At 38.3% G+C, this 22,106-nt stretch overlaps 1 protein-coding gene across 1 annotated transcript; it reads left to right on the top strand.

The window, feature by feature from the left end:
- Positions 1-15,192: 15,192 nt before the first annotated feature.
- Positions 15,193-20,457, top strand: LOC136871372 (regulator of nonsense transcripts 2). The gene has a single exon (XM_067144975.2). It carries the CDS (start codon positions 15,251-15,253, stop codon positions 19,919-19,921), a length of 4,671 nt encoding a protein of 1,556 aa, XP_067001076.2. The 5' UTR covers positions 15,193-15,250; the 3' UTR covers positions 19,922-20,457.
- Positions 20,458-22,106: the final 1,649 nt, after the last annotated feature.

Raw genomic sequence — 22,106 nt, 5'->3', positions numbered from 1 at the left:
TTTATTGTATGTGTGTGTATCCCTGCAGTATTTTATTGACTGTACTCGTTTTAGGAGCTTGAGACAACAAGATGACTGTTTGACCACATATATAAACTCTGCTTTAAGTCTTGAAATTTGAGTCTACTTCGTATTTACCACGCTATTTTAAGACTTTTACCTAACCTGGCTGGTGTTTGTATTTTGTACTAAAATTGCGTTAAACATGTTGCAGCCATCAAAATATTCCCTGTATGTCGTGAAATAGATACATTATTGAGTCACAGAAAAGAAAAAATGGGGAGAAATAATAGTGCCTCTTATTCTGTTGGCTACTTCTAGAGCTTAACAGGAAATGGAAAGACCTTCCTTGTTTTGTTTTTTGTCTTGTTTTATATAATGCATACCTCTCCCTTAGAATTCTTTTGCATTACCCTGTGAACTTCATATGAGCAAATGCTTTTTTAATCATCTCTTCATCAACTGCACATATTGTCTATGAATTGCGGTGATATCTTCCTCTGATAACAAGCATTCGGACAAGGTGATGCATGATTGCTGGGAGAGTAATCGTTGGAGACCTGATAATTTCTGTAATATTAAGCATTCAGGACTTTTTGTAAAAGAATGACTTTTTATTACTCTAGCTTTTTGGAAACAAAAGAAGTACTTTATAATTAAAAGCGACAGAGTGGCTTCTAAGCCAAAGTTCTAAGCCACTCAATCCAGTGGTATTCAAATGTGTTGTATGTTGTATCTAAACGAATTCCTGCGAGACAAATTTCTGGCATCCCTGAAAAGCATAAAAATAGTTAGTGAGGCATAAAGCGAATAAGATCACGTACCTCTCCTCAGTATGGGGTAGCATGGATGGAGTACCCTTTGTGCAGTACACTCGGTCCAGTATTGTAAATTGAGAGCTATCCAGAAAACATGGAACAGAGGGCTTCTTTTGAAAGAAAAGGAAAATACATGGCTAACTCTATACAATACGTAACAAGATTCATGCCTTTCATTAACAAATTTAACACTAAATCTATACAAGGGAGTGATTTTCCACCATAATTTGCTACTGTCAGCAGATAAGCATCTCTTGGAAAACCTATTAGGCAGGAGTTTGAATATCAGCCACATTTATTGGTGAAGCGTGATAACAAATTGGTCAGTTCTGGAGCCTTTCTTTCTTGTTTTTTTTTGAATGGCTTGTTCTGCTGGCATATGGGCTGGCATGAAACAGGTGCTTGCCACAATAGAGACAACACACTTGCAATCAGGAAGGAGGAAAAAGAAGCAAGACTGGATGACAGACAAGATTTTGTACCTGATGAATAAGAGACTGAAGTGGAAGAATCAAAAGCAGCATAGATATCAATAGTTGCATCAGGAAATAAGAGCCAAGTCCTGTGTCACTCCAGGAGAGAGACAATAATTTCAAACTGCACAAGAAAATTAGACGCACACTGTGAATGGGTAATGTACTGATCAACGTTCACAACCACCTAGTGACCGATATGGTGAACAAGCTGAAACACTGGAAGTAGTATATTGAGCAGTTAATCATGGACACAAGACCAGCTGACATCGGACTTGACATCATGCGAGGGGAGGTGAGGCATGCCGTCCGGCAAGCAGAGTGGAAAGGCTGTGGGTCCAGATCAGGTCCATGCAGAAATACGTAGACTGGCTGAGGATGACTGCATTGATGTCCTTACACATCCTTTTAAAAAAGGAACATCGCATTATCAACCTGATGAATCATATTCTCATGATATTCCTTAAGATCATCCATGGGCGAATCTATGCAAAGTGTGAGGAGGTACTGTCTGAAATGCAGTTCAGATTCAGGAACAGTTTTAGGACAGGCGATGCCTTATTTTGCATACAAGTCCTCGTACAGTGGTATGTTTTATGGACTATAAGAAGGCATTTGATAAAGTGTAACATGAAAGACTTACTGAAAGTTCTTCAGGAGATGTGCCTTGATAGCAGAGATGTCGTAGCTAATCTTTACTGGAATCAGAAGACCACAGTTTGCATCAAAGGCACACTATGTGAAGAAATTCAGATCCGATGATAAGTCCTTCAGGTTTGTGTCCTGTTTCCTCTGTTGTAACATAATGGTCAGAGACCATATTGAATGAGGCACTGGGGGGTTACCATCTACAGAAGGCATCTGTATCAGTGGAGAAAACAACAATATTCATTATGCAGATGACACAGTGCTCCTTGCTGACTGCACAGATGACCTGCAAGCTTACTGGAGAGAGTCTATGTACTGGTGCCTCAAGATAAACGTGAAGTAAATAAAGTTCATTATAGTCAGTATGCAGAGTATGCCTGCGTGGTGGCCATGACTGTTAAGGCATCACCATAGTTAGCCGATTCGAGTCATGTTAGTGGAAAAAATATATGTCACCCTCAGAATGTTGGCTGGCAGGGTAGATGAGGTGGTGTTACGTGCCAAAAGTCTGGATTCAGTTCCATACCTCTCTATATTGTTTATATGGAGTGAGGACATATGACTGTTAGTGATTTGTCCATTGGATTGGGCTACATGACCTACTTGAGCAAACCCCATGGTGTCATTCGACAGAAGTAGGTTGTGTGCCGATATACCGGGTCCCTACCTCATCACCACCATCATCATCTCTCACCCAGATGTGCAGGTTAAATGGGTGTTAAATTGAAAATCCTGCACCAGGTGAGCCGAACATGTCCTTGGAAACTCCTGACACTAAAAGCCATATGCTAAATCAGCAAAAACTGAATAAAAATCAAATTAAAGTCACCTGCAGACTGATAGCAACACCACTGCAAGCTATCCTGTCTTATGCACAATGCAATGCTGACGTACTAGGAGCTACCGGCATGCTAACTGGCCAGTGTCTTGAGAAGATGGGATATCCACCTAATGAGCCCATGCCACACTGGAACGAAACACTGATAATTTTTAACGGTTGAGTTTCCTGAATTTTATTTAGCTATCTCAATTGGAAGCCATATGTTTGCTTACCTGTATTAACTTACATGCAAAGTTTCTCAGTGGCTCTTTTGCAGACAAGATCCAAGAAGCAGCTACTATAATCTTTTGTCAAGGTGCATGAATTACCATTACATCTGAACTACTAATGCTGGTTGAGAGACACATTAATAGGTAATCGGAATTCAATGTGGCTGTAGGTCTTAACCCTTAGTTCATTGCCTCCATGGCAAGTTCTGCAAGTAGAAATGTGGTTAAATCTGCACCCTATGCCAGAGCTGAATATCAATAATTCTGTCTCCTGGATGTATCTCAGAGCGTTGTTCTCCAGTTTAAAAATATAAGACTGTTATTAATAGATAAGTCAAAGATGATGATTATGTTGGTCATTCATTTATGATAATATAAACATGAAAGTCTTGTTTCCAAAATTATTTTCCATATTCCCTCTAGAGCCTTTTGTCACGTTAGAAGCACAGCAATTTCCACATGTGCGTATGCTAAAACGCCACTTTCTCTTCTAGCTTTTTCACTTAATTCATTTCCTGCAACACCTATTTGTCAAGTGCAGCATATTTATTATCTCCATGCTACCCAGAAATAGGGGATAACCAATTAGCATTTTAGACTGTTAAAGATGCAGTAGCTTTGCTATGTAGATTACTAGAGGATCCTGCTAAGGATTTGCACTTCCAGCTGTGGATGGGGGATAGAATTCTCCTATCCCATCAGTATTGGGTTTAAAACACTTACGGGCTTGCATTTTTGCACCTTTTGTCATTCATTCATGTATATATTTATTTATTTCCCTAACTGGAGATTGCCTCTGAAGACAAAATATACAAAAAGACAATATGGATATTAAGTCATTGTTAGTTAGTTAGCACATTTGACATACTGTATGTTGTATTAAAAAGTTTGGGAGATGTTCTTCAGGATTTGGATGGAATATTTCAAGGCAGTTACTGCAATTTCTTTTATTAATGCCTGATTGAGGTTAAATGATTTGCAGAACTGGACAAAAAAGAGAGGAATGGTTCCTCTAGTGCCAACGATTAATCCTATGGCTTCGATATCATCCAGCTGGCATTCTTGTTGATAGATTGGGATGGTTGGTTCATCATGTTGTTTTCTTTTTTTCCGCATGTACCTCATTGGGTTGTGTTTCGGATGTTTCGAATCTGATTGTTGGATTTATTAGCCCTTTCGGTGGACTTTGAGGGCTATCATATCATACTTTCTTTCTTTAATGGATTGGACCTCTTCCTTTTTGGAGTTTTTTGCTTTACGTCGCACTGACACAGATAGGTCTTATGGCGAAGATGGGACAGGAAAGGGATAGGAGTGGGAAGGAAGCGGCCGTGGCCATAGTTAAGGTACAGCCCCAGCATTTGCCTGGTGTGAAAATGGGAAACCACGGAAAACCATTTTCAGGGCTGCCGACAGTGGGGTTCGAACCTGCTATCTCCCGAATACTGGATACTGGCCGCACTTAAGCGACTGCAGCTATCAAGCTCGGTTGAAGTAATTCTAGGGTCATTGAAATCAAGGGAGACTAGCTAACTGAATCTCCCAACAAGTTGATGCCAATCAGTTAGTTGATCCCATCTCCAGTCATCAATGAGGTCGGCCATAATATAAACGTTAAGTATATTTTATGGATGGTGCATTCGTATCTTGTCAGTATATGCCTGTAACAGCATCCCTATTCTTGATTGGATGTAGTGATTGTTAAAAGAACTGTAATCTGCATGATGCACTCAAATTTTATTCTTGTCAATGACTACAATACTGCTGATCATATGTAACTTTGCAGTTTTAGTCACTGAAAATTATAGTGTTGTAGTATGGGATTTCTAAAACAGTGGCATTATTATTTTTTGTATACTGTATATATAAAAGAAGTGAGATTGAATATCCTATTGTTATCCCTCCATCTCACTTGAAGTTTTCCTCTTGTTGGCCCAAATTTTCTTACACAATAGTGGATAGTGCTCTAAACTCCTCAACATAAGTTGAGTGATGCCCACAGATATCGCTAGTTATTTTGAAGTGTTTTGGGATACAGGCTAGTGAAAGCTTAAATGGACTCCGTCATGAGGTAGTCCAATCTCTTGTGAGAAATTTTGTTTCATATAAAGATACTCTGCTGTCCTTACATTCTAGCAGCACAAATGCAAAGAAAATTAACCATGCATGTTCTGATTGCTAGCTGTAGCAATGAAACTGGAAAAGTAGCACTTTTGAACTATGAATTACAGTAAATTTATTAAGCCTCATTAAGCCTCATTAAGCCTTGTATGAATTGAAAGTAGAGTGATATTAATGACTACGGAAAACGTCACTACTGTGTAAAAATGGTTGCCAAAATCCTTATGCTACATATTTTAGTAACTTGAGACAGTCGTGCAAATAGATTCGCTTTAGGTCTAGACAGTGTTGGATTTCATTCTGATGGGTGCGTCCATCTAATGATTGCACAGAAGTATAACTGCGTTGAATGGTTCAAAAGTGGCAACATTGAATAGGTTTCCAACCTCATTAGTGATGAAAACTGAATTTGCAAACTTGACCTACATGTTAGTTTTCTGTTTACAGTGTTGCTGTAAATCTTCAAATAAAGTCGGTTTGGATTGCCAGTAAGAAATGATGGCCATTTCCTTTTCCGTGATTTGTTATATTGCAATTGTTCCTCTCAAGGAAGGTTCAAAAATGAAGTGCATGATGGCCGAATGTCATTGTCACTGACTTCTCATTAAGACAGCTGCAGGTTGAATCCCGAACAGGGCATGTGAGAATTTTGAAACGAAGTACCCTGCGATTCAGATTCATGTAAATCTGGAGGTCCCATGACTTACAAGGGAACTGTTGCAACTCTTGTGCCGAAACCTCCCTTGAGATTTCAATGGCAGAAGTGATGTACCATAAGAAGGCTATATCCAAAACAATTAATTGCTATTTTAAATTGCAAGGACATGAAATTAGCTTCAAACTGCCCATTTAAAGTACAGGCAAGTAACTTACTGGCTGGACTGGGTGCCCCTGACTGCTTACCTGAAGGTCATGTGGAGTTGGAGAGAGGAGGATAGAGATCGGCCATTCCATGCTGGGAGAAAGGGAGTGAGTGAGCTGTGTTGACAAAAGATCAGCTGTTGTTGACATTTGATTTACTGTTAGCAAAATAATTATAATGCAAATGGTGAGGGTAGTTTAGAAACAGACAGGACAGTCACAGTGTGTTCCACTGATTGTGAGCAGAGTTTCTAGACCCTGTAAATATCGCCGAGTTATTTCTGCAAAAAAAAAGTTTTTTCTTCTACTGGAAGTACGAGGTATCGTAAAGTTTTAATTATCACTTTTAAAAGAAATACAGAAAATTTGTAGTTGTTAACTCTACTATACGTAGTCACTATCCAGATTTACACATTTTTCCCAGCATTTCTTGACCTTCTGAATACCATTATTGTAGAAATGTACAGATTGCACCTTAAACCACTCTTCCACTTCATGAATTACATCATCTGTGTTGTTAAATCAGCGACCCCGTAACAGATTTCTCATTTCTGGGGATAAGCAAAAGTCACTTAGTGCGAGATCGGGAGAATAAGGCGGATGCCACAAGACTTTAAAGCCACACACCCTTGTTTTATCAATTGCAACTTGAGACGAGTGAGCTGGTGCATTGTCAGCTAGAAACCAAACGCCTCTCGAGACCATACCACAGCGTTTCTGAATTGGAGCATTTTGCAACTTGTCCAGAAGATTGGTGAAGTATGCACCAGTGACGGTTTTACCCTTTTCAAGGTAATCTGTGAGGATAACTCCTCGACAGTTCCAAAACACTGAGAGCGTGACCTTCCCTGTTGACTTCTGCATCTTTGCCTTTTTGTGGGGAGGAGAATTGGCATACTTCCACTCCTTGCTCATGGTTTTGGTCTCTGGATCATATTGATAGATCCAACATTCATCCATGGTTACTAGACTTTCAAAAATGTCCCATTCATCCTGTTCCAACAGCAGCAAAAGCTGTCATGAAAGTTCTCGCCAGTTTGTTTCTGGAAAGGGGTTAGCAGATGTGGAACCCAACATGCAGACACCTTAGACATGTGCAGTTCATCATGAATAATTTTCCACACACTACCATAGCTGAGACGAGTTTCATTCTTGATCATTTGGATGGTTGATCATCTTCCAGGATTAAAACGCTCCACTTTCTTCACTATGGCCGCATCGTCTGTCATTGATGGTCTTCTAGGTGTAGGCTCGTCTCTTGAGGGACATGTGACCAGTTTGGAAATTCCTTTTCCACCTCACAATAGTGTTGTAAAATGAGCAGTCATTTCCATAAACTGCCGTCATCTCATTATGAATTTCCCGGGCACTATGCAGGAACTCTATCACGCTGCGAGCCTCAGTCTTCTCCATCTTACACTTCAGTCACTTCTGGCAATAACTGTAAAAGAAAGAAATGACACAATAAGCTGATCTTCTAAGCATCATACACTCAAAGACCAATGATAACACGGACAAAATTTCATCAATATACCATAACTTCCGGGTGATAATTAGAACTTTACGATACCCCTTCGTATAAACACAAAAAAGAAGGAAATGTTCCTATATGTGATAGAACTGATTGAAAATAATTATACAGAAGTTGACTGAATTGAGGAAACAATTCTTGAGGTACGTGAGAAAGACAATGAAAATTAGTCCAGTGATATCGATCACGAAGCCATTTCTGCATCTGCAGGAATGTTGAGGGGTTGTGTATGAGTTCTAAGCTATAGTTGGAATCCCTAGAATTCAGCAATATAACTCGCTGACCCTGCACATCTTCTATTATGTTGCAATTTCCAGCAGTGAACTTCATTAATGAATTCAAGAGCAAAGCTCTGGATTTCTGGCTGAATGAAGGTGGCAAGAGGTTATATTTGTTATCACTTGTCCACAGAAACATTCGTGTGGTGGCATCAGAGTGACAGCTTTATATGTGGAAGAAACAAGTTTCTATTATGCTGCTCAGCCATGTAGAACATAAAAAAATAATTATGGAAAACTGTAATCTTGCTTTGAGAAAGAGAACAAAATGAACTGTGAGTGATGAAGACTTTATGAGAGTGGACCTTAGCAATTTCATGAGAACTGTATACCAAAAATACATATTTCTGTGCATCACATGCTTTGATTGGCCAATTTAGGGGAAAACTTAAAATCAGTAGTGCTCAGGAAAATTATGCAATTCATATTCCACTTCTAAGCTTACAGTATCCAGAGGAGGATAAGGCTGCAGAGGATATATTTAGCTCGGAGCAATTTATCCATTACACTACCTCCTCCATTTACAGAACAGACCAAAGTGGATTTCAGTACAAAATGTGATCCAGGCTGACTGTCTTTTGTTGGGGAAAACACATACAGTAGCCAAATCAGTTAGTGTGTTCAAACATTCGTACACTATTAAGGTTGATTCACACATCTCCGTTCCTTGACGTGACAACATCTTCTGTGAAAATAAAATATTATTGCCTTGTAAACAAAGTTATGAATTCCAACATTTCCGATGACAGCATTCGCTGTGACGTTCAGTGCTTCTCCACGATCTGTGCCGGCAAAACATATTCACTCACAAACAATATTTTCTTGTTTTCACAGACATGATTTCTGTCTTCTCTCTTCCTGCCTTCCCGCTTATCTCCTTTCTTCCAGTGCTCTGTGTGTGTTATTGTTTATTTAGCAGAATTTGGGTAGAATTCAGTTCACTAACATGACAGCTACTTCAGTATCCAAGAACACACATGATTTCAATTTAATTTTTCCCTTTTGTTTCAAATACATATTTTGTGTACAATTTTTCTTGTATATTTTACATTTGTACATTTTACTAAGTCTTGGACTTGTGTACATTTATGTTAATAAAAACTTATCATGAAGACAACTGTTATTCATTTCATTGACGTACCTACAACAGTATTTTATTTTTATATAATTTGAATAGACCTACCATAGGTATACTGCCAGTCTTTACTTCAGTACAGTTGCACATCTCCAGAAGGTGTCCTCTTTTGTAACTAAACGTTCCATTTTCTTCAGCACCACACTGAATGTATTTCTGTTCATTTCAATTTGTCTTCCATCAAGTCCTTAAAATTCTTCTTTTAATCTTGTACATTTTCATATTCGTTGAACTCAGTGTTTCTTTGTTTCATCATCCTTTTCATCCATGGAACACTTGTCATGGAACACTTAACTGCAAAGTTTTCTGCACGGAACTGAAGTGTGAGAACAGGTGTGAAAAATTCATGTCGGAAGGGACGGATACGGAAACAGAGAGCACCATTACGTGCCGGAGATATGTGAATCGGCCTTAATGCCCACAGTCAGCCTGGACAGATCTAGATTTCCCAAACTATTTATTGTGTTTCAGGAACAGGCAGCAGCATTTGATCCAATAGTTTCAAAAAGAATCTGTCTGTCAAGTCATCAGCCCAGAGGTTGGTTGGATTGTCATATAGTTCCATCAAAGGTTATGCATTTACAAACAAACCATAAATACTGATGACAGTACTATAATGAGGCATACTAGGCATGTTGATGAGTGAGGTAGTTTGCCATTGCTTTCCTCACAACATTATTAGTACTGCTGCAAATCAGGAGAAACGGGAAAGGGGGAGTTGAAACAATGGTTTACAGAAACCAAAGCCTGCTTCCCTTTTTCTGAAGACTTTGTGCCCTTCCTTTTTTTTTATTTTTGAACTACATTCAATGATAACACCTGTCTCAAAAATATTCTTTCGTTTAAGACTATGGCATAGCTCCAGATTCCTTCTGGTAGTACAGAAAAGAACCAGCCACTGGATAAGTTTTTCTCCATGTATGGAAAGCTCCTTATAGTGGCCTAACAGAATTAATATCATTGAATGAGGAAAATTCATGAAGTGGATTTTAACATGATAAAATATTATTGATTTGGAAGCAGATATACGTAGGTCGAGTCATGGCAACTATTTTTTTTCTCGTGAACAGGAGACAACACGGAAAATCTAAGATATGCATTTGGAAACGTACGTTATGTACTTGCATATGATACCACTAGATGGTGTATGTAAACAACAGTGTGGGTCTAAGCATGCTCCCAAGTTCTGTGTGTGAGTGAGAATATCACAAAATGGAAGTCAACAAGCAGGAGCAACCATTGTATATTAAAATAGCAGTTCTCCACGGCAGAAATGCACGCCAATGCCATGCAGAGCTGCGGGAAGCATTAGGTGTGCATACCATGCCCTATAGAACAGTGGCGAGGTGGGTGGAGAGGAGACCTGTCCTTTGTACATAGTCTTGTGTATTTGATGTCTATACCATAATAAAACAATGTTTACCAATGGCCTGTGTTCTGTTACTTTCCTACGAGAATCTCCCGAAGTCAGAACTTGTCTTCAGGCACTATGCATAAGTACATGCCCTATATTTCCAAATGCATATCTTACATTTTCCGTGTTGTCCCCTGTTCGCAAGAAAAAAAATAGTAGCCATGACATGACTCGACCCTTGTATAATTCACAGACCTGAATATGTAGTGCCTGTGAAGTATTGCCTAGAAATAAAAGAATAACAGTGTGACAAAGTGGTTATATGTTGTGCATGGTTCAAAAAGACTTTGTGTTTTCACCACTGAATTAACGTTAGTCACTTTTGCTTTTGTTTTAATGCTGATTGAAATTGTAAGGTGTTAGCAAGATTACGCCACGTCAAATCTTTCTGCGTACTGCATTCAAATTCCATGCTCTACTCCGCTCCACTTGAAGCAGAGATGTCCATCTGCACATTGTACTGAATTGCCATTGCACGTTGCAGGATTTCGGTTTCGGAGCCCTGCAGTTTTTAATCAGCGGTTAATTTTTTGGGTATGGCCTTCTCATAGTATATCACTTTTGCCTCTAGTTTCAAATAGGTTTCAGCGTGAGAAATGTGATAGTTCCCTAGTTAGATCACAGAATCAGCACTCGTGTAAAATTGTGAGTTTGTTTGGTTCAGTAACAGCAACCAGATGTTGACTACAAGGAATCCTCTTCCTTCATGGTGGCGTTTCACCCACAGGGTCAATATTTTCATCCAAGAGTCCGCAGAGATGAAATTAATGCTCAAGTTGTGCAGCTTGTAGTTCCAATTCATATGTACAGAAAGAGTTGTTCAGTTCTGAGAATGTCTTTATAACTTAATGAAGTGAACTTTTTTTCATGAGGAAGACGAGTTAGATGTGCTTTCTGAAGTGTATTACAAGAATAAGCATTGAGTGTGCTGATATAATTTTACAGTACATATTATAATAGTTTGGGGTGGCTAATAAAATAACTATTTTGGTTAAGGTGTATGTATAATAAATCTACATCTTTCTTGAGAGATCTGGATGTAGTATGAATAGTTATTTCTATAAAGAAAAGAAAGGGAACTTGCAACAGTATTGGATTGACTGATAGTTTTAAGAACTCAGTACAATTACAACTTTTCAAGTTCTAATACTGTGAAGGATGTGACTTTTGTTTTTAATGACAAGTTGGTTCTTAACAGAGAGTGTGTTTTACTTATTTATACATATAGGAATGAGCCTTGAAGACTTCCAAAGTTAATGATTTGCTGTAATTGTATTCTGATTTTGAAGCATTATTTAGTTGTTAATTTGATTGGATAGAAGCACTGATCTCTATACATGGATGGCTGGTAGCTTGGGTAGCAGAATAGATGATGACTGGGTTCGAGCCCCACTGTCGGCAGCCTTGAAGATGGTTTTCCGTGGTTTCCCATTTTCACACCAGGCAAATGCTGGGGCTGTACCTTAATTAAGGCCACGGCCGCTTCCTTCCACCTCCTAGGCCTTTCCCATCCCATCATTGCCATAAGACCTATCTGTGTCGGTGCGACGTAAAGCAACTAGCAAAAAAAAGCATGGTGCAGTAGACCACGAGGAACACGCTTGTTTTGTTTATGCTTAGTTCCTTCGAGCATACAACCAGATAGAGAGGTTGCTCCCTATGTTTCTACCGGCCACACATGGCACCAACATCGAGCTCTGAGCGATCAGCTGATGTAGTGTAAAAAAAGGCGGTCTTCCATAAGAAGAGCATTACGGAGTGTTTTTAAATCCTGATGTAAGCATGCTCCTATGATTAATTGATTTAAACTATTCAAGATGGTGACAAATATTTCCTTTCCTTTCTGTATGAAAAGTGTTAAGTATAACTATATATGTGTAATATTTGAATGTGTTTACATATCAGTAAGTGTTACGGTGGCGTGATTAGGCCTTACGTGATTAACACTATAATTACCACTTTTCTGTACACTAAAACTACGCACTATGAACTCTACACTATAAATCACACATTTACAAAGGAATTAAGATGAAACACATCAATGAAAAATCACTAGTTTAGATATTTCACTTGCTGAATTGAAACCACACGCTGGCCCCGCGGTGTAGGGGTAGCGTGCCTGTTTCTTACCCGGAGGCCCCAGGTTCGATTCCCGACCAGGTCAGGGATTTTTATCTCCATCTGAGGGCTGGTTCGAAGTCCACTCAGCCTACATGATAATTGAGGAGCTCTGTGACGGTGAGATGGCGGCCTCGATCTAGAAATCCAAGAATAACGGCCGAGAGGATCCGTTGTGCTGACCACACGACACCTTGTAATCTGCAGGCCTTCGGGCTGAGCAGTGGTCGCTTGGTAGGCCATGGCCCTTCGGGGCTGTTGCGCCATGGGAGGAAATTGAAACTACATGTTACTTCTTCATGTTAGTAAAATGCAAACAAACAAGGGAGCCGATTAACACAAATACGAATTCTTAAATGTAAATAATACAAATACGGTACATAATATATTTAAACTATCAAAGTATACATGTGTGGCAGATACAAGTTGAGTACTATTTGGAAGAGGTACGACGTTCTCTCCGTCAGTTCAAATCAAAATATTTCCTAACATAACATAATTGTATTGATTACGTTGTAAACAAGTGACTGTCAGCATGCCCAGGTGTACTTCTACGGCAAATATCCTGTGAAATACTTAAATGTCCAGCAAAAAGCACACAATAAACTATCATTATGCCATTACAGAAGAAGTGGGTGTGGTTCTGGGCTTTTAAATGTCTTGCGGGCTCGTATTAAATGGCTTCTACAAGCTTTAAACAAGCCAGAATGACTAAAATAAAAACATTTTTCTGAAAGAGGAAGAATTGGGCTATTTTTGCATGAATAAAAAGAAAAAAACCTAGTTTTTGGCTCAAAATACGAAAACCACGAACCTACTACGCTGGCGTAGCAGGGGGAGAGGTGATACTCCCACGTGGCGCGTCCCAGGTTGTGGATAGGGGGGTCCTAACCGGCTTGCCGGCATACTTGAGGGAAATAAAATACCTTTTGCGGACGAAACACACAACCCCCTGTGGGTGGAGGACGCCGATGAAGAATACACCCACGGTATCCCCTGCCTGTCGTAAGAGGCGGCTAAAAGGGGCAACCAAGGGATGATTGGATTGGAATCATGAAACTACTTGCGATTAGTACCATCATGCGGGTAACACCATGGGTCGCTATTACTTGCGCGTAGTACCACTGTTAGGTATGAAATAGGTTTGTGATTAGTAGCAATCAGGAGCACCGTGCGGTCAGGCTTTTACGGTACCTGTGATTAGTAGCACTATATGAGCGACACCAGGGTTGTGGCTTGCCTATGATTAGTACCCACTATATAAGGAACATCACGGGATAGTATGAGTCCCTGTGGTTAGTACACTATGTGATGAACACCATAGGTTTGCGTTGCCTGTAAATGGCGCCGCTATGTGTGAAACACCATATGTCTGTATTACATGTGCGAATTTCATTACCTGTGTGTAGCACCATAATGTGTGGAATACCGCGAGTCTACGATACTTTTGATTAGTACCGCAGCATGTCAAATACCATGTTTCTACTTTCCAAGCGACAAGTACCATTATGAGAGGCCGATGGTCTATATTTTGGACCCCTCTAACTTGTAAGGATCATCGATTCAGTATTGAGCTATAGAAGCAGTCCCTTGGTCAGTATTACTATTGTTTTCCGTCAGTTTCTGAGACTGAGGCATTGCGGGTCCGCTCCACTGATTGTTTTTAACATATCCATTCGTTCATTTTTCGTCCTCACGCTTTGAATTCTGGTCAGTGGAGGATTTAGAATTTTTATTTTGTCATTGCATTTAGTCTCATTTCGTACCATCAGGGGCTGATGACCTAGATGAGGCCCCTTAAAACAACAAGCATCATCATCATCATCATCATCATCAAAATACGAAAAATTCAGTCATACCTCCCCTTAAGAATGCATAATTTTGTGGCATACATGTATACAATTTACAGCAATGTTTCCAGAAACTGTTTTTCACTCGTAGTGTGTACCCGATCGCTAATTGCATGTATTCAGCACCTAAGTTCATATTTGTTGGTCGTTATTATACACTCATTTTTATTGCTATCCCGGAGATTTACTGACTTCGGAATGACGTGTCAGTGTTCCGAATGTCCTTATGCTTCGAGTGAACATGTCCCTATATTTTTAATTATTCCAATGCACCATTAATTGCGATTTAAAATTGTTCCCCATAAGGAGAGTTGTAGGATGGGTACACCAACATGGTGGACTGCGCACTCAACTTGGCTTACTTTCTCCTGCAGTGGAGAGCTGCCATCAGCGATCCATTTATAAAGATCAGTGGATAGACATCATGCGTTTCAGTGCTGACTTGCTAATAATGATAATTTAAAATATTTCTCCAGTTCAAATAATATTATAAATACAGATTAAGATATAAAAAATGAACAAAATTGTTACTAGTCAGCAGGGAAGAAGTATGCAATAAAGAAATGCAGTAGTTACTGCTCTGTGTGAAAGTCGTAATGCTCATAATTTTTGATATGCCTAATGGTAGGGTGAAGAATTCTTTTTCAGGGCAAGATTCTGGTAGTCTGGTGGATTTTAAAGACTGATGTTGAAGGTGGTTTATATACATGGATTATTATTTATTTATTTATTTATTTATTTATTTATTTATTTATTTATTTATTTATTTATTTATTTATTTATTTATTTATTTATCTACTTCTTTTATGTTTTCCTCTTCTTCATATGCCCTAAATTTGTTTTCATTTTCTGTTTTGGTGTTACTTTCAGTTTAATAGTGATGTAAGAAGCGCTTGAGCCACATGGTTCGTTCTTGGTCCTGCCGGAAGAGAGAGACTGCTCTTTGAGTCTGGATGGATACAATTCCTGTCTGGAGACCAAAGAGCTGGAAGAGAGAGCGTGAAGAGACACGTTCAAAGCATATACGCAAGCCAAAAGATACAACAGACTTAGCACAGGATTTGTCGTCTGGTGGTATGACCTCAGTAGTCTCTAATTGCAATAATAAGAGTTCTGAGAACTTCACAAACAGAACCTTTACAGGATCACAACAGTTTGGAAATAAGATAAGTGGCAGATGCATTAATAGTCATGAGACATTTGTTGGCAGTGTACAGAATGGTTATTATGGCTTAAAAAGTAGGAAAGATAAGGCCATATATAGAAAATCTTGTTTGATAAATTGTGTGAAGAGTAAAGCTAACTATCCAGACGTTCCAAATAGTTGTAAATGTAGTTCTTCAAATAGAAAAAGTGAAGTGAATGAAGTGAAAAGTGCAGAAGTTTCAAAGAAAAGTAATAGGTGTGATAGTCTTAACTATCTTGTAAACAGTGATGGTGAAATGAAAAATAATTTTACCAAAATTGCGTTGAAGTCTGAAGAAGGGAAGGAATCGTACTCCGTAGCTGATGGTAGTGTTCCAAGAATTGGGGCTTTTGATAGCAAGTTTGAAGGTGCTATAAAGGAAATCAAAGCTGTTTCTCCTGACGCTCTTTGTGGCAAGTCTAAGGATTTTGTAAACCACACCCTAGATTCATGTTCACAGAATAGTGCAAAGACTGAAATAGGCAGTTATATTGATGAAGACTTGGATGTTACAAATATGGCTGGCAGAGAATATTCAGATGTCAGTAACATAACAGGGCTTGGTTCTGCAAGGAACAGGTCTGTATCGTGTAACCAACAGTACAGAAAACGCAAGTCTGAATTGAATCATATACTTCCCTTCAGAGACAATACTCTTAGATGTGTTCAGTCTTCTCCTAAACTTTCCTTAGATGTGGCTGATAGTTTTGTTAGGCGAAGTACCACTGAATTGGGAGTTCTTGATGCTTATCTTGATAAGAAGGTCAATATTGGCTCATTTGGGGATGTTGCCAATATTGGAGAGAACAATATTTCTTCTGAGAGTTCTATAAGTGAGTATGGTATGAGCCATGCTTACTCTTCTATGTACTCAAGTGGTGATTATGATGATGTTCATAAATACTTGTTGAACAATGGCTTAATTGGTTATATAGTTGGTCGTGATCGATCAGTTGAAACCATTACAGTTCCTTCTGAATTATTGACCAGTGTTGAAAGTATGGTATCTTCTGTGTGTGAAGAAGACAGGCAGGATGTTGTGACTTACTTTTCTGAGCCTCGACAAAGAATATATATCAAGTGCAGGCTGAGATCCATCAATAGCAATCTAAATGTATTGCGACCAGATGATGGACATTTTAGTTCTTTGGATTCAAGCTTGAAGAAAAATACAACTTTTGTTAGAAAACTTAAGACTTTTACCAGCAGTCAGTTAGACAATCTATTGAATGATATGGCATCCTTAAATTTGACCAAGTATGTTAGTGAAGTTGCTGGTGCTTTGGTTGAATGTAAGTTAAAAATGTCTGATGTGTGGGCAGCTGTACAAATATGTAGTGTTTTCCATCAGACATATTCTGATTTTTCAACTTATTTTCTAGAGAACTGGCAAAAAGCTTTGTATATAAAGAAGGAGGAACAGATTGCCAATCCTTCCAAATTAAGAGTGGATTTGAGGTTTTTTGCAGAACTAGTGAGTATTGGTGTCTTTACAAGGAAAGAAGGTCTTTCTTTGATAGGAAGTGTTCTAACTATGTTAACTTCTCAAGACAAGCAAGACCACTTCAATGTCAAAATCATTTTGAGTTTCTGCCGTCACTGTGGTGATGAATACGCTGGATTGGTGCCTCGGAAAGTGAGGTTGCTATCTGAAAAATACAACCTCTCTGTTCCTCAGTATACACTTCTTCCTGAAGAAAAGCAGCTTAATGTGAGGGCTCTTTTCAAAGACTACTACAGTTCTCTTTGCACACATCTGCGTAAAGAACATAACAAACTCCAAGAATTTTCAAGACAAAACAGGAGGATTTTACACACAAAGGGAGAACTTGGTGTGGAGCGGAAGGACAGGCTGGAAGCTGCTCAAGTTGCTTTCAATCAGATTGCGTCTGATACCCAGCTGTTGGCTGAAGCACTTGATGAAGATGTTCCTATATTGCCAGAAGATGAGTCATTAAAAAATGAAGGTGTAATTTTTACAGGAAGTAATGAGTGTGATGATGTTAACCAAGAAAACTACCTATGGGATGATGATGAGACACGGGAATTTTATGAATGCTTTCCAGATTTGAAGCAACTTGTTCCTTCACTACAAGCAAAACCTCCTGAACCAGATCCACAAATATCAGAAGAAACACTGGACTTAGAATTTGAAGAAGATGTGTTTGGTGAGACCACTAATGAAGAAGAAGTATTTCTGGTTGAACTTGAAGAGTTAGAAGAACCAGAATCATCTAATAATTCCAACAGTAAGGCATTGTTGGACTCCTTTCTGGCCGGTCTTCCAAATTGCATTACTAAAGAGTTGATTGATAAAGCTGCTGTGGAATTTGTTACATCACTGAATACCAAACAGAATCGAAGGAAGCTTGTCAAGGTACTTTTCACTGTACCCAGAATACGTCTTGATTTGCTCCCTTTTTATGCAAGATTTGTTGCAATCTTATATCCTGTAGCTTCTGATGTTGCTCTAGATCTTGCACAGATGCTAAAACGAAACTTCAAATACCATATTCGTAAAAAAGACCAAATGAACATTGAGTCCAAAATCAAAGTCGTTCGATATATTGGAGAACTAGTTAAATTCAATATGTACTCCAAAGTTGAAGGGCTACACTGTTTGAAGGTCTTGGTTCAAGACTTTTCTCATCACCACATTGAAATGTGCTGCAATTTTTTAGAATCTTGTGGGAGGTTTTTTTTTCGCCACCCAGATTGTCACCCAAGAATGAAAATTTATTTAGATCAAATAATGAGGAAGAAATCTGTTATGGCATTAGATCCTCGTTATGTGACAATGATTGAAAATGTGTACTACTACGTAAATCCTCCTGAAGAAATGAAGCCCATAATTAAAGAACGTTTAGATGAAGAAGAATTCATTCGCATGTTGCTGTATGAAAAACTGGAGAAGGTGAATGTGGATGAAGTATTATGCTTAATGCAAAAATTAAGCTGGGAAGACCTTCGCATTGCATCATATGCTGTGAAATGTTTATCACGCCCTCAGAAGGTGAAATATTACAATATTCGTTACATGGCAAGCTTAGTAGCTGGGTTAACAGTAGATCATGAACTTGAAGGTACCCAAGTGGTTGATTGTGTCCTAGAAGACATCCAGCTTGGAATGGAGATTAATCTACCTGAATACAATCAGCGGCGCCTAGCAGTGATTAAATATCTAGGAGAGCTGTATAATTATCGTCTGGTTGAGAACAGCAATATATTCAGAGTTCTTCAGGCATTAATTACTTTTGGTGTAACTTATAACCACAGTATTGACTCTCCACTTGATCCTCCTGAAAATCTGTTCCGTATTCGCTTGGTATGTACTTTATTGGCTACATGTGGGGAATTTTTTAGTAGTGGTCTTAGCAAAAGAAAATTAGATGTTTATTTAGTTTGTTTTCAATATTATTTTTGGTTCAAATATTCTCATCCATTATGGAACGAAAAGTTTGCATTTCCATGTGCAATCAAGTATATGTTCCAAGATACAGTCAAGAGCCTTCGTCCAAATATTAAATTATTTACTTCATTTATTGAAGCAAAGGATGCTGTGGCTAAACTTTGTGAACAAAACATTGGTAGCATTAAATCACAGTATTTTGAACATGAATCAATAAATCCTAGAGAAGGTGAACTTGATGTTGTTGAAGAGGAATCTGATGATGACAGAACATCTGATACAGGACAGAGTGATGATACAACACCAAAATCTTCTGATGAGCTTAGTAATGATAGTGTCTCTTCTATTTCAAAGGGCTCCACTCTAAGTGAAGGCGACAAAGGAGAAATAACTGAAAGCTCTTTGTGCTCACAAGATATTGCAGTCCCTGTGGAAGAGGATAGTACTCCTATATTGACTTGTACTTCTGAGAATAGTAGCTGCAATCTTTCTGTTCAGAATAATCAAAATGAATCTGCACCAATCCCAGATCATTTGGAATGTATTGAGGATGAAGATTTCCTACATGAATTTAATCATATGGTCTCAGACAATTTACGTGACCGTATGAATGAAATTGTAAAACCCCATCATTTTGATATCCCAATCCCTCTTCATGTTAAAAGCAAAATGAAACAAACATTTGCACCTTTGAGACCAGAAGAAAGTCCAAGTTCAAGTGTGGATTTTTTGTTAATATTAAGGAAAGGTAACAAGCAGCAATTCAAGAGTTTAGCAGTACCTCTGAACTCTGAAATAGCTATGAATTTAATGAATCACAAAGAAGCTGAACGTGTAGAGAAGGAATGTGTGAAACGCTTGACTTTGAATATCAGTGACAGATTGGAAGAAGAGGATTACCAGGAAATGCTTGCTCAGTCACAAAGACCCCCTATGATTAATTACAACCGTGAACGAAGACATAAATATCAACACCCCAAAGGAGCTCCTGATGCTGATCTCATTTTTAGTTCACAGAAAGTAAGATGAGAGAAAAGTCACAAGAAGTTTGATGGCTCTCTTATTGCATATCTGCTCCTTGGAAAGAACATGCAGGAGGTGCAGATGACAGGTGAAGAGGCTCTTGTAAGAATCTTACTAGCACGAGAAAAATATTCAGAACTATTTTGCCACAGAAATTGCAAGAACCTCATACCTAATTAATTACTGTCATTTGGGTTGCACTTCAAAAATTGCCTTGTAAAGCTGTGATATTCAGATAAATAAGAAGTGGAATGAAAGAATGCACAGATGGTTCATTTGTGCGTGTGAAGTATAACATTTTTGTTAATTATTTTCCTCCTAATATTATTCAAGACCTATCACACATGACTTTTTGTATTAGTCTTGAGTCCATTGTACATAGTAATACTGTTAGGAAGTTATGACATTTTAAGAGAAAGTATGCTATTATAAATTGTTAATAAGATTGAAACCATATTATTAATTGTTTACTTTCTAGTTTTTATAGGCTGTGATTTAAAAATGTATGCTCAGTTCAGTTTTTGTAATTTCCATTCTGAGAATTAAAAGAGTTTTAATTTCTATAATTTTCCAAGTTTCATTTTTTCATCCAAGTTCTATACTGTAGTTATAATTTGTTTAGTGGGTTTTGCATTTTCAAACTATATTTTCCAAATGTCAGGATATTCTCTGAGAAGTGATTGATTGAAATAGTTCTATTAATTAATGTATTTCTAAGTTTTATCTACACATAAAATTAAAAAAGTTCATTCATGTCCTGTTTCATACATAATTCTGTGGCTTGGTTCTAAAAGGGCCAATGTCAAAAAACCTGTTTTTGAGCTATGAGCATTTGAAGTTTTGCTTATAGTATTCCAATTATTTTTTTCAACAACTAACTTTAAAAAACTTTATACTTTCTTTGTGGAAATCACCTTATTAAACGCTAATCTTTTCTATCGTATTCTTTAAAAATTGCTAGGTCTCTAATCTTTATTGGTAGGGCCTAATGTAACATTATTGGCAAGGGCTTATTTAATTAAACGTTAACTGTTTGTTTAGTACTTAACAGAGACATTGGCCCTTTTAACATGTTGCAAACCAGGATAAAACGCATTTGTATCAGTTAATATCTTAATTTCGATAAAAAATGACATTGGCCCCTTTAGAACCAAGCCACAGAATTGTGCCATGTTACAGTATTCAACATTTAGAACTTGTACAAAAACAATACTTAAAGATATTTCATTGTTATATGTAATATATTACACTAATGTCACATATATGTAAATAAGAACAAAATTGAAATATTTAACAATGAAAATAAATTTTCTTTTTCAGGTGAAAAATGTCTTTGGACACACAGTCAAAAAATCAATACACGAATCACAGTTCAGTACTTGGTGGAATAATTGTCATAAGTCTTCTTTGAATGGAATTCAAATGTTTTGCAGTTTCAGAAGCTGTTATGAGATCCCATTCCTTCAGTAGAGTTGTTTTCATTTCTTCCTTGTTCCTGTTCTTTGTCTTATCTTCCCCTCTGTGATGCCTCATATATGCTTGATTGGGTTTATATCAGGTGATCAAGGAGGGGTGTGAAATCGGCGGGGAATATTATACAGGAGCCATATCTTCGTGCCGTATGCAGTGCGCATAGTATTGTTGTCCTGCATGAATATCCAGTCATCTTCTGTTCCCATTTTTTTTTCCACACTAGCAGGCAACTCTTCAGGATTTTGATATATTCTCTTCCCATCAAGAATGCAAAGCCTGCGAACACTTAATGCACTCATGCTGACCCGTACTAATACAGACCGAGTTTGATAGCTGCAGTCGCTTAAGTGCGGCCAGTATCCAGTATTCGGGAGATAGTGGGTTCGAACCCCACTGTCGGCAGCTCTGAAGATGGTTTTCTGTGGTTTCCCATTTTCACACCAGGCAAATGCCGGGGCTGCACCTTAATTAAGGCCACGACCACTTCCTTCTCACTCCTAGCCCTTTCCTCTCCCATCGTCACCATAACACCTATCTGTGTCAGTGCGACGTAAAGCAAATAGCACCAAAAAAAAAAAAAAAATTACTAATACAGAGCCGCATCCATGTTTGACAGAGGGAGTGAGATTTCTCTGTTCTAGTTCTTGGACTCTACTCTATGTTGATGATGTAATGGTTGCCTGTAAATCCCGTCAGGATTTGCAACAACTAATACAAC

Source organism: Anabrus simplex, chromosome 1 (genome assembly GCF_040414725.1).
Source record: "Anabrus simplex isolate iqAnaSimp1 chromosome 1, ASM4041472v1, whole genome shotgun sequence".
NCBI classification, from domain to species: domain Eukaryota; kingdom Metazoa; phylum Arthropoda; class Insecta; order Orthoptera; family Tettigoniidae; genus Anabrus; species Anabrus simplex.
Note: the sequence above shows the minus strand (reverse complement) of the source record. Positions and strands in the feature narration are given on the sequence as shown.

Bases quoted from the DNA above. Each gene is read 5' to 3' on its own strand.
- LOC136871372 (XM_067144975.2), top strand. From the start codon at position 15,251: ATGGATACAATTCCTGTCTGGAGACCAAAGAGCTGGAAGAGAGAGCGT.